The sequence below is a fragment of the Notamacropus eugenii genome, chromosome 6, assembly GCF_028372415.1.
Source record: "Notamacropus eugenii isolate mMacEug1 chromosome 6, mMacEug1.pri_v2, whole genome shotgun sequence".
In the NCBI taxonomy this organism is placed as follows: Eukaryota; Metazoa; Chordata; class Mammalia; order Diprotodontia; family Macropodidae; genus Notamacropus; species Notamacropus eugenii.
In genome coordinates, this window is record NC_092877.1 from 91,665,379 (window position 1) to 91,678,945 (window position 13,567).

The 13,567-nt window shown below is 41.5% G+C and overlaps 1 protein-coding gene across 2 annotated transcripts in view; it reads right to left on the reverse strand.

Annotated features, from left to right (window-relative positions):
- The window catches only part of RELL1 (RELT like 1), a 70,038-nt gene extending 57,112 nt beyond the window's left edge, over positions 1 to 12,926 (reverse strand). For both annotated transcript variants that reach the window (XM_072620452.1, XM_072620453.1), the window contains exon 1: positions 12,706 to 12,926. In XM_072620452.1, the coding sequence (XP_072476553.1) occupies positions 12,706 to 12,799 (94 nt within the window). In that variant the 5' untranslated portion in view covers positions 12,800 to 12,926. The remainder of the gene's footprint in view (positions 1 to 12,705) is intronic.
- Positions 12,927 to 13,567: the final 641 nt, after the last annotated feature.

Here is a 13,567-nt window from a genome sequence, read left to right on the forward strand (position 1 = left end):
CAGGGGTCTTCACCACCCTTAGTTAAAACTCAATATGTATGAATTCATGCTTAGAACTTTTGGGGTAACGTCTCCAATCTTGTCCCCTCCTCCTTCTTGCCAATATTTGAGTGTATGTAGCCCACAACATCAGGTCGGATGTGCTTACTCTGCTTCGTCACAATAGTCTGTCAATCGGTTAACATCTGTCCTGAGGAGAAAGGAAAGAGCACCAGCTCCAAACCAAAATAAATTTTAAAAGTTTAAAAACCCAATCTGTCCCTGGCAATGAGGAGATGCAATTCTAATACTTTATATTTGTATAACAATTTTCATTTAAAGTACTTGACAATTTAGAAACCTTTTTATAAAGGTGCATGGAAGGCAGCCTTCCTTCCCTTTTTATTTTAAAAATCGTGGATGGCTCTCTAGAATCTCTAGCAAAAAATAAACTCCTTAAGTCTGGCACTTTTAGGCCCCTCACAATATGCCAGTGACCTCCTAATTTTCCAATCTTATTTTGTGCTACTCTCCTATATATTTTCTAGGAAATGGGCAGACTGGACTAGCCATTGCCTCATTACCCTCCCAGACAGTTCCCCATGCCAGAACTCATTTCTACATTTCAGCATACCTGCTGAAGGACTTCTCTTCAAGGCCCAGCTAAATAGCCACCTCTTCCAACTCTAGTGGAAAATAGTATTCTCATCAAATTTCTTAGAGCACTTTGACTAGATTTTACCTACTGCTTAGGTATAAACATGGTCTATCACCTTTATTAGATACCTTTGTCAGGAGCAGGGACTATGTTGTTTTACCATCTTTTGTAGCTCCAGAATCTAGCAAAATGCTTTGCAAAGGATACATTTGATTAATTGAACTTATATTATTTTCAACACAAGGTAGGTAAAATTTTTATCCCCATTTTACAGAGATGGAAACTAAGGCTCAGGGATGGTAAGTAGCTTAGCCAAAATCACATATCTAATTTAGAGGAAGAACATAGCCTTTCCAATTTCAGCATACTTTCTCACACGTTCTATTGCCTGTCTTAGCAGCAAAGAGGCACAGTGGCTACAGCCTGGTGAGGCCTGAAGTCAGGAAGACCACAGTTCAAATCCAGCCTCAGATTGGATCTGTGTATTCCTGGGCAAATCATTCAGCCTCCATTTGTTTTAGTTTCCTCATTTGCAAAAGGGGGAAAATAATAGCCTCTAAGGCAACTAGATATCACAGTGGATGGGGCACCTGGCCTGGAGTCAGGAGGACCTCAGTTCAAATCCAGCTTCAGACACTCTCTACTTGTGTGACCCTGGGCAGGCCACTTAACCCTGTTTGCCTCAGTTTCCTCATCTGTAAAATGAGTTGGAAAAGTAAATGACAAAACCACTCTGGTATCTTTGCCAAGAAAACCCCAAATGGGGCCACAAAGAATCAGGTAAGACTGAAAATGACTGAACCACAATAGTACCTACCTCGAAGGGCTGTGGTAAGAGTCAAATGAGAGAAAAACTGTTAAGCGTTTAACAAAGCACCTGGTATGCAGTAAGCACCATATAAATGCTAGTTGTGGTGGTTATTATTACCATCGTCATCATTTGCATTTTGAGGACTATTGATATGTTATCTATTCAACTTTTCTTGCAAGTGGTTGCAAGTGCTTTTCCCTATCCACTATGCACTGCTACCTCTAATGCTCCTGGACACTTTGGGCCTTGTGGGGTTTGTGGGGGGTGATAGAGGGGAGGGAAAATGGGAGGAGGGAGTAATTAGAAGTAAACACTTTTGGGGAGGAACAGGGTAAAAAGAGAGAATAAAATAAATGGGGGGCAGGATAGGATGGAGGAAAATATAGTTAGTCTTATACAACATGACTGTTATGGAAGTCTTTTGCATGACTACACATATACAGCTTATATTGAATTGTTTGCCTTCTCAGTGGAGTTGGGTGGGGAGGGAGGAAAGGAAAGAAGAAACTTTGGAACTCAAAGTTTTAGAAACAAATGTTAAAAACTGTTTTTACATGCAACTGGGAAATAAGATAGACAGGTAATGGAGTAAAGAAATCTATCTTGCCCTACAAGAAAATAGAGGAGATAGGGATAAGGGAAGGGAGGGGTATGACAGAAGGGAAGGCAGATTGGGGGAAGGGGAGAGATGGGGAGAAAATTTGGAACCAGAAATCTTGTGGAAATGAATGTTGAAAACTAAAAATAAATTAATTAATTTTAATAAAACCTCAGTGCTTTATTCCCACAACTACTTTGCTACTATAATACATGCATACATAATATAGAAATATATGGCACCAAGGACTCAGATGTGTTGTAAAATATTAAGAATTACTATTATAACAGTTTGCGAAGTCTGAAGTCCTTATTCTCAGAATCAAAAACCTTAGTTTTCCTTCAATAGAAAGCTTAACGAAGCTCAAAGATTTAGATTCCCTGAACAAGATCCTCAGTTTGTCTTTTTTATGGTGACTTCAATACCCAACCATTCTCTGCCTCATTTCTTACCTAGCCATAATCACTGAATGGGCCTTACTTCAGTCAAACTGATACCTATTAAAGATCTTAGCTTAAAAAGACCAAAGTCTCCCACTGCATCCAAGGCCATCTCCAGTCATTTTGATCCATATATGGCCACCAGACCCCAGATGACTCCAGAGGAAAAAGTGAGACAGGTGAGACTTTGTACAGCCCTGCCTCACTTAAGTCCAATCTACTTGCATGTCATGGCATCTCCTCCCGGAGGTCATGGTCCTCTTCAAGAATGAAGGACAAATGACAACAAAAACAATGTGGTGACCAAATTAAGAATGGGAAAGTTGTTTTTGAATTTTTTTATTCCTACTTGTTTAGTCCAATTAAAAAGGTATCATTTTGTTCACCCTTGAACAGACTGAAAAAGTATATTGTTTTTAATCTGAACTTAAACATCCAAAAGGTATTTCCATATAGACAAAGCAGAAAAAGGTTATTGAGTAAAACTGGAAATCTCTATACAATTTACTTTTTAAAAAGCATATATCCAAATACATGTTTGCATTTTCAAAATCTGCACTTTCTAAACTGTCCTATTTAATCAGTGCTTCTTTCTGTTCTCTGTGCATTTTTTTTAAAAAGTTTCAGTGACCCTCTTTTCTTTTTCTTTATGGCAACACAATGGCTAGCTCACACTTTACGCAAATCCCTCCCCCACTGAAAAAAAAAACAATCAAAAAAGGAATGCTTCAAGGGAGTGGTAAAAAGCAAAGAGGGTGTGCCAGAATTAATTCTTCTATTTAAGTAAATCAAAAACCCTAAACTTGAACTATATTTTGGGGTGGAATTGTCTTTTGTTCCATGATCACTATAAAATGTAACTGGAAATTGCCTATGTCTGGAAAATTCCAAAGACCAGCGGGGGAAATGCCTCCATATTAATACACTACCTCTGACAGACTTTACAAGCAATACAGAGTGAGAACAAACTTTTTCTTCTACAAGAGTGAAACAAGGGCCTAATAATATTTCCCTAATCAAATTCTGCGGAAGTACAGTGTCCTGCATAATAAAATAAATAAATAAAAGCTTCATGAAAAAATGTCCGCACAGTAAAATTTGTAAGCCACGCTAATTTTCAAAGAGATGACTAGTTACTAACATTTTACTCTTTTCCTTAAGATCTCACCAGAAGTGAAGAATCTGTACTGACATTTAAATTGCAGGAGTAGCGAAGGGAAGTTCTGAGCAGGGAGCAAAAGACCAACTGTTCAGCCATATGGCTCACACAAAGATTAAGAGCCCCAAATTCCCTTCTTCCTCTTAAAGTGCCCACCTGCTCCATCAAGGAGCTAAAAGAACCTGACAAACTCATTTACCCAGCATCTGTATGACACATTTACTCTAAGCATTTTGAATAAGGGAGTTATTTCTCCCCAAATCTAGAAACACCAGATCTTCTCATTTAAAATCTAACACAAAAGAAAAGATTGAGACAAGCCGGATTAACTTCTCAATGGTAGTTGTCCAGCCCTTTTCTCCCCCAGAGATGCTTTAGAAATCCGCTGTCTCAGCTGGGAATCTGCATGATTTATTTAACAATACAGTCCTTAGGAGCTTGGGCCTTTAAATATCTCCAGTTACCTGTAACACTGGTCCCCTGAACAACCAGAAAACACTTGATTCCTACAAATTTGTATATTTCCAATAGTAATGATTATGAATGCCACCTGGGCATAGTTTAAAAGAATTAAAATAATACACCAAAACTTCATTTGACTTAAGTCTTCAAGCAGCTCAAAGAGTCCATTTTAACTTGTATAATCTAGCCTAAGAAATTACCATTACAGATTTCTGAGAATTGACATTAATGGGATATGATACAGCAGTCCTCAATTTTTTATTATTGATTGTTACCACTTCTGGGCACATATGTATACATATATATCACATACAAATAGGTCCAAAATAAATGAATACATTCATATGCACTCTTCATACATTAATGTATATAGCATAGACACACATACACATTTCACAGTATATTTTATATAAAACCTTTGTGAATATGTTCTCAACTAAATATCAGGCAAAGGAAATGCATGACAGATGTAGAGTTTTCTAACTATTCACAGAAATGAGTTTCACCCTCCCAATGCAGCTGGTTAGACACTACATACTTTTTATACAAGAAGTTGACTTCCCTCAGAGAAAATCTCCACTATTCTTAGTGGGTGTTTTGCTTTAGCAGAGTGGGAGGGGAATCGAAGGAACTGAGGAGGCAGCATAAGCAGTCAGTCAGTAAAGACAAATGTAACGTGCAAGTAAAACTGAAGGCATGTTTACTCATTAGCCATTTGGCACCTCTACCACTGCCAGCACATTCCAGGATACTTTCTTAGAATGTTGATTCATTCTAGTGGCTGTGCTAGTTTGGAACTCAGCTTCTACAAAGTACTCTGGAAGACTCACATCTAAACACCCTACTACTGAAGACAGCCTACTAAAAAGTTTAGTGGCTTCCTCAACGTTTACTCCTTCAAAGAGTCTCAGAAAAAACGACATTATGGTTATGTACATATATGGCTGAAGTAGATCAAGATGGCATCTGGGACCATGCCAAAAGGATAGGGAGCTTTTGCCAACCCTATTCCCATTGCAACATATGATGTGAAATTTTCTGCACAGGTTTTTTTTTTTTTTGCAAAATGTCACTTCATCTACACTCATCAGGGCAGTCTGGACCTCCTAGGCTAGTCTGTGCCCAGTCTACCAATGAAATTCTTATTCAATGTCTTCCTGAAGACATCATTAAAAAAAAAAGTAGAAGCCAGATTACGGCATGCAAATGAAATTATTCATACAAAGTTACTTCAAAAAGAATTTGGGCAGATTCCTGAAGAATTTCTAAAAGTCTTGCCCATTTTCTTGTTGCCAAAAGTTCCTATCATACTGGGGAACATTTTTGGTCTTGTTATTTTAAAACAGAGGCTCCAATAAGGATGAATTTTAATGAATGATTAATACAAATATTTATTTTACTAGCAGGTCTAGAAACCTTGTGGGGGAAAAAGGGGGTGTTTGTACCACCTGTGAAGAAGTAATATCTCCACTGAGAAGTTAAATAACACTTCCTCTCTGAATTGTGTCGATATTAAACAAATTACAATTTTTCTGTGCCTTGGTTTTCCTCATCTACAAAGTGGGAATAAAGACCCACATTATATATGCCTCATAGGAATACTGCAAGAATTAAATGAGACCAACCAACAATTCAAAACATATATTCAGTGCCTTCTGGGGATTCAAAGTTCAAAAAACCAAGAAAGCCTCTGCCCTCAAAAAGTTTCCACTCAACTAATAAGTATTTTTGCCAGATGTCTGACATTGCTGGGGGACACATTAGATGTAGAAGACATGTCTCCTGCTTTCAAGGAGTTTACAATTTACCTGGAAAAATAAAACTCCTATGAAACAATAGTGAACAATTCATTATGCAATTATGTACTGATGTCTTATAAATGTGTGGCTGCTGGTGAGCGAGGTCAGAATTTATACAAAAGGGAAATCAACAGCATGTAAAGAGTCAGGAAAGACAAATGAGAAAGAGAAGATATTTCAGGTAAGGGGAGTAAATTGGGTACAAGGACTTTAAAAAGTATGATGTGCTCTGCTCATGGAAAGTATCATCAAATGAACAAGTGAGAAACATCACATGCAGAGGCAGAATGGCATGTAGTCTCTCCCCCAGAACGTCTCTGAAGCTAGATCTGGATTTTCAAAACTATTATCCTGAAAAAAAAAAAATATTTCCCTAGTCCTTTGAACGCTTACTGATCTCTGAAATATTCATCAAACAAAATAATAGTTAGCGAATATAAAACGTTAAGGTTTGCCAAGCATTTTCCATGCATTAGTTCATTTGATCTCACCACACTGAGGTGGGTGCTATTTTCATAGCACTCCCATTTTACAAATAAGGTAACTGAGGCACTGAGTGACTTGCCTAAAGTTGCACAGTTAATAAGAATCCAACGTGAGATTAGAACTCAGAACTTCCTGAATTCAAGTCCAACATTCAATATCACTACTGTGTCTATAAGCATTCTTATTTTTCCCACTAATCTGAATTTTTTCAAGTCAGGCATAAGCTGAAAAACCAAAGCAAAGGAGTAAGGATAAGGAGAGGAAAGGGGCTTCATGGCTAAAACTATAAAGCAGAGGTCCCATGGACCTCTATGGAGAGATTTCAGAGGGTCTAGGCACAAAGGTGAGGAAGCTGAAGCCTTGAGGCCACACCTGGCCTAAGTCCTTGGATGTGGTCTTTTGACTGAGTCCAAGTTTTACAGAACAAATCCTTTTATTAAGAGGATTTATTTATTAAGGGCTGACTCGAGGACCTAAAAGGCCACATGTGGCCTTAAGGCCTCAGGTTCCCTACCTCTGTAGGGACCTGAATAGGGAAAAAAATTACATCTTTATTTTCACTAACCTTTGCTTTCTTCTGTAATCCTACGTATTTTATTTCATGCATTTAAAAACATTATTCTGAGCAAGAGTCCAGAAGCTTCACCAGACCGCCAAAGGGAGCCATGACACAAACGGTGAAGAGTCCTACAATAAGGAGGAAATAATGCCTTCTATTTACAAATTTGGTCTTGATAACTACAACTCCCTCCTATTTACCTGGACTAATGGAAAAGTGGGAGTCACTATTTAACTCAAGCAAAGAGTGACTGTGAAGGGTAGATGTTGGGAAATGGGCTGAGGCTGAATGAACAGCACATTCTTTGAAAATAGAAGGAATTCAAGGAACATTGAGATGATTCCTGTATGTTAGAGGTCCAATCGGAAGCAGAAGGTTAAAAAGTAGGAATCTGCCATAATATATGGGAATTTGTGTAAGAAAAGGATTATGTAAGACCACTTGGGAATACTGGAAAAGGTGATCCTGGTAAAGGGTAGAGGGAGGAAGAAAGAGTTAGTTTCTGGCACAGTCCAAGAATGCCCTAATGAGCCGATAGGAGTGGTCCTCTTGGCAAGTGTAAGTCTATGGTGGAGAAAAAGGGGTCACCAGACTGTCACAGCTGGAGAAGATGCTAAAGGAAACCATATTTTCTTTTGCTCTAATTTCATATTTATTAAGTCACCTCCTGAGGTTAACTGTTACTTCCTTACTGGAGAATGCCAGCCATCTTCAGTCTACAGAAATTTCAAGACTGGGCTTCTAATTTCCAGTTTTGCCACTGGGAAAGGCACATCATCATCATCATTATAGTAGCTCACAATTGTGTGGTTTGGGGGGGGGGGGAGGCATGCATGCGTGTGCGTGTGTGCGTGTGTGTGTGTAATACTTTAAGGTATGTAAAGCATTGTACATATATTTTCATTTTACCACTTACGTCTCATTTTACCACTTACGTCTCATTTTACCCCTTACGTCTCATTTTACCCCTTATGTCTCTGGGTCTTAGATACATGGTGAAATGGAAAGGTCAATGGCTTTAGAAACAAAACCTGAATTCAAATCCTACCTCAATCACTCCTTATCTTTGAGACTCTGGGCAAGCAACTTCATCTCCCTGAGACTGTTTCCTCAACTATAAAATGAGAGGAATGAATTACATCAGGAAGTCTTACACCATGTCTCTGAACTTGTTTCTTAATCTTTTGATAACTGAATTTCAATGTAATTGGTTTTCTTTGTAATCCCACGTATTATTTTAGACATATAAAAACATTCTAGAAGGAATCTCTATGTTTCACTAGATTGCTGCTGAAGAGGGTCTATGACACTGAAATCATTAAGAACCCCTGGATTAGAGGTTCTCTAGGATCCCTATCGAGGCGGCTCAGTGGCTAGAGTGCTGGACCTTACAGTCAGGAAGACCTGAGTTCAAATCTAGCTTCTGACACGTACTAGCTATATGACCCTGCACAAGTCACTTAACTTCTGTTTGCCTTAATTCACTGGAGAAGGAAATGGCAAAGCACTCCAGTATCTTTGCCAAGAAAATTCCATGGACAATATTGGTGTGTTATGATCCACAGGGTCACAAAGAGTCAGGCATAACTGAACAACAACAAAGGTCCCTCTCATTTTCAGATGAAATAATAAGAGAGAGAATTTGAACTCTGGTCTTCTGATTTACAAGCCTAGTGTACCATGCTGCCCTATACTAGCCTTTACAAGTAAGAAGTATTTACATTGTAGGGGGCAGGTGGGAGAATTGTAAGTGTACCTGCATTCTTAAGAGCTGGGGTCATATTAACTCTATATGATTTGCCCATCATGGTCCTAGATGGGTAGAGCTTAAAACCCAGATCCTACAACACCACAAAGCTAAACCTAAACAATCTTACCAGCATTACAACCAGTCGTATCATACTTAACCAAGTACCAAAATTACCTAGTCTGCACTGACTCGAGAAACAACTGTGGTAGAATGGACAGAGCACCAGACAGAGTCAGGAAGTCAGATTTCTGATCTAATCTGAGCTCATAAAAACCCTGGAATTTCATGACTAGGAGATTTAAAGATTAACCAATCCAACCTCCTCAGTCTACAAAATGAGGAAACTTTAGATTGAACGAAGTAAAATGATTCATCTGCTATATGATAACAAATAGTATAATGAATAGACTCCGAATGAGGAAGACCTGGGTTTGAATTCCTCAACTCCAGGCATTTTCTCTGACTTTCCTCCATGTGTGGAATGCCTCTCACTCCTCATATCCACCCACTTTTTCCCTGGCTTGCTTTAAGTCCCAGCTCATCTTCTACAGGATGGCTTTCCCATTTCCTCTTAATTCTAGTGTCTTTCTTTTTTTTAATTATTTCCTATTTTTCCTGTATATAGTTTGTTGTACATATTTGCTGGCTTGTTGTCTCACCCATTAGACTGTAAGTTTCTTGAGACCAGGGTTAATACTAGCAGTTTCAGACAGTTTTTGTGCCTACTGATTTCCAAGTAAGAGACTGTTGAACAACTATTTAGTGGTATGTTATAAGGAGAAACTTTATTTTGGTGATTCAGATGCCCATCCACAAAGCAACCTGAAGGAAATCTACAGGAAATTTTCATGTATTAAAGATATTACTTTTACTAAAAACACCACTTACTCCCAATTTTTTTTCCTTCAAGTGCCACTAACAACCAGAATTGTTTCAAATTGTCATTTTCCTTCCCCCACATAGTAACTATAATAACTTGAGAACATTATAATTCTGCCCCTTAAACCTGACTCAACTAGACAGCAAATCCATATATCTGAGTAATCACTGTGCAATTCAACATTCCTACAGGAAAAACAGAAGCAGTTATCCTTTATACTGTACTTAGGTCAATATCCAGATGCAATCTACTAGGCAGTTAGCATTTGGAGAAACAGTAACTGAGAACTCAAAAACCCCTACAAACAAGATGTGATCATTTGATCCTTTGTTATTTAAAAAAAGAAAATCTTAATATAGAAAATTTTTTTTGGGAAGAAATACCAGGAAACTCACTGTGTATCCCCAAAACTCTAGCTGTGATCCTAGTCTACCACACTGACTTGTTTATAGACGTATTCAAATACTATACTGAAAACAAGTGGCCACTTACCTACAGGAATCACTCCAAGTAAATATCCTCAAACAACAATATTTTAAGTCACTCTGTGTCCTTTTCTGCAGCTCACCACTCTAAAAAATCTTCACACACCCTAGCAAAAATGCTAGGATGTTCCTTCAACAACAGAATGTTTAGTTTCCCAAAAACAATCCTTTCTCATGGAAGGAAAGAAATCAAGCAATTTATTTCTCACTTACTATGAACCAGACACTGTGGTTAAGCTCCTAACAAATATTACCTCATTTAAACTTCACAATGACTCTGGCAGATAACTGTTATTATCTCCATTTTACAGTTGCAGAGGTAAGCAGTGGTTAAGTGACTTGCCCAGGGTCATCATGGCTAGTAACTGTCAACTTTGAACTCAGGTACTCCTGAGTCTGGAGTCTCTACCTTAGGAAAAACCACAACTTTTCATTATTTACTCTCCTGCTATGTAACCCTGCCAAAACAAAAACAGGAGGTCATAGAATTTAATAAAAATCTTATCTTCAGTACCCACATGAAGAATCAGGAGATTGGACCTAAACCCATAGGACAGGGCCTAGCAAAAAATTTTACTTCTTTTAATTAGATTTCTAAACTTCTTTGGCCTCCTCTTTCCTTGACTTAAGGGTGGCAAAAACGATAGTTACCTAATGGGGTAAGGAAGTAGAAATGGAGCACCTGGGTGATACATGTAAGAAAGTAACAGTTCTTAGTGAAGTCAATGTAGCTGCAAACTTTCTTAAATGACTGAAGCTTAAGTGTCATCTACCTGCAACTCTGAAAGGCACCGCCCATTTTAAGATTATGAAATTGACCTCTTTTTCTTATGTTTCACAACTTCAGACAAACATTTTTATAGTTCTAACAATTCTTGAAAATCTCCTACCTCAACATCTAAGAGCCTTCATGAGACTGTTAGAACTGCCTAATGCTAAAATTATGCCTCTTATTTTTGGAAAATTTTCCTATACATTCACTTCAAGAAATGAATAAATTATACAGTCAGAGGACTGTCATGTCCTTGTTAGTGCAAGCATGACGATCACAGATCCATAGTTAAGAAAAATGTGTTATAAAAAAAGAAAGCTAAATTTATTCCAAATTTTCAATTTTTCATAACACTTTAATATGCCTTTTAAAATTCTCTTTTGTTTTAAAAGTAGTTAAATACATATAGACACCTCTCTATAAAATTTACTAACAAAAATGCACCTCTTCCATCGCCGGCCAAATTATTCCTAACACAAGCAAACTTGTTTGGACGGCATAATGCAAAATCTCTATCCAATGAAACATGTTACTAGCTGCCATTTTCCCCAGGGTGATTAAAGGAAAAGTGAGTATGTTAATAAAGACTCAAGAGGCACATTACACATCCCGCCCCCTTCCCGAACTATTGTGTTTTCTATGGAAAACTGAAAGTCTAAGGGATAAACCCTTAGGAATACCAGTAAACGATGACTGAATCTGATTAGAATCTTCTCCGGACAGACAGCACCCTCTTTTCGGAACAGTGTCAGAGTTAGCAGCTGTTGGACTATTTCCAGGTGTTTATTTGGATGTGAAGAGAAGTTTGCTCCACAAGGCAGGCTTCGAAGCAATGCTGGTGATGCTGACGTAAGATGCCGGCTGTGGGAACCCTAATTGGCCTAGAAGTTATACGTTTATCCTTGGGCTTTTTTTCTGTACTAGTAGCGAGAGGCACAATTAAAGAGGGCAAAAAGGTATTAAGCAGTCCCTGGAGCTTGCTGTTATAAAAGCAGGAGGGCAAGACTGGGCACCCAAGTTTAATTTCTTCTCGGAAAAAGACAATTGTTAAGGGGTGGCTGGCTCGAGGTTCGGGGCGTCATCTGATCCAAGTGTCAGACACACACACCCGAGGCTGTCTTCCTGCCCTCTCCGCCACAGTTTCCTTCTGTGGCAACATGTAACAAGTCAAAGGAGATTTCTAAAACGTGATCAGAGCAGTACTTCCCTTTTCGGCGATCCCTATTTTGCTCTGGACCCAGTTAAGGACGAAACCTGTTGTCCCCTCTCTGTAAGTAGAGATATGCAAAAAAGCCGGCCACGCTGGGGACAGGCGGCAGCAGGGCAGGGGAGTCCCCGGGGCCAATGTCTTCCGCTCCCCGGGCCCCGCAGGACAAAGGCGAGCAAAGCCGCGCGTCCGCGGGGCTTCCGAACAGGTTCAGAGCTGGGCAGGTCGCGAGGCGTCTGCCTGTCACCCAGGGATGGGGTGGCAGCCCCACCGAGGGTCTTAGCTCCCCGAATCCGAGGGCCAGAGTGGGTGGACGGGCGGAAAGAGGAGGGAAAACGGACTGAAGCAGAAGGCGGGCGGGGGAGAGGGGCCATCGCCGCACCCGGCACCCGGCCCAAGCAGCGCCAGATGTCCCGGCCCGAGTAAAGTAGCAGCTCCCACCCACCCCCAGGGACCCCCGCTGGCTGCAGCCCGGATCTCCCCCGCCCCCACTCCCCCGAGCCTTGCGGCCGTTCCCGGCCGCCTAGACCCGCCCCTCTGCCCGGCACTGGAAGCTCCCCGGGTGCGCCCCCTGGTCCGGCGTTCCCGGGGGGTGTAGGGGGAGGATCCCCTTGAGAGACCCCCTCCGAAGGGGGGAGGGGGCGAGCGAGAGTCACTCACCCAGGGCGGAGCCCGCCTCCAGGATAGGAGCCCACTGGTGGCCATCTGAGCTGCTCAAAGCGCCGGGGGTCGTGGCGGGTCCCAAGGGAGCCATCGGCTCAGCCCCTTCTCGCTCCCGCCCCGGGCCGCCGGGTCCCCAGTCCCGGCAGCTCTCGGACTGGAGGTGGTACAGCCCGGCCGCCCTCCGCACTCCAGTCCCGCCTGTCCGGCCCAGCCCCGCCTCGCCCCGCCCCGCCCCGCCCCGCCCCTTCTAGCCTGCCCGCTTCCTCTCCGGGCCCCAGCCCAACGCGGGAGCCTCGAGGCAGGAGCGCGCCCAGCATCCCCCCAGGGTGGCCTTGGCCCTCCCCAAGGGGACTGCGGCACCGACCCGGTAGCTGGAGTGACCGGAGGTGACCCGTCTGGGTCCCTCAGGCTTTTCTGCCCCCCCCGCGTGGTGGCTGGGAAGTTGCCCCAAGAACTGGAAAAGCCTGCGCCCTCGGAGCTGTGCGTAGCCGGGCTCTGGGACCCTTTGTATTCCCTTCCTGGCTTTTGGCTCCGGGAAGAGCGCCCCGCCTCTCTGAGCGCTGCGTTTTTAAGAACTGAAATAGACGAGCGCTCCAAGTCGCGCCAATAACTTGGTTCGGGAGCGCTCGTCAGTTTCCACTTGACCTGCGGCTCCTTTGGGAAATGCCTTGAAAGGCTTCTTGGTATTTGGCTATCTAATGGTGCACCTTCGGGGCACAGACTGCCGCGCAAGTGCTAACTAACCATTACCCAACTGGGGCACGGTCACAAATCTGAACTAGTTCATCATCATCATCTTCATCAGTATTTACAGCTTGTAGTGCTCTGCCCTGTTGAGTGGATCCGGCCCAGATCTTTG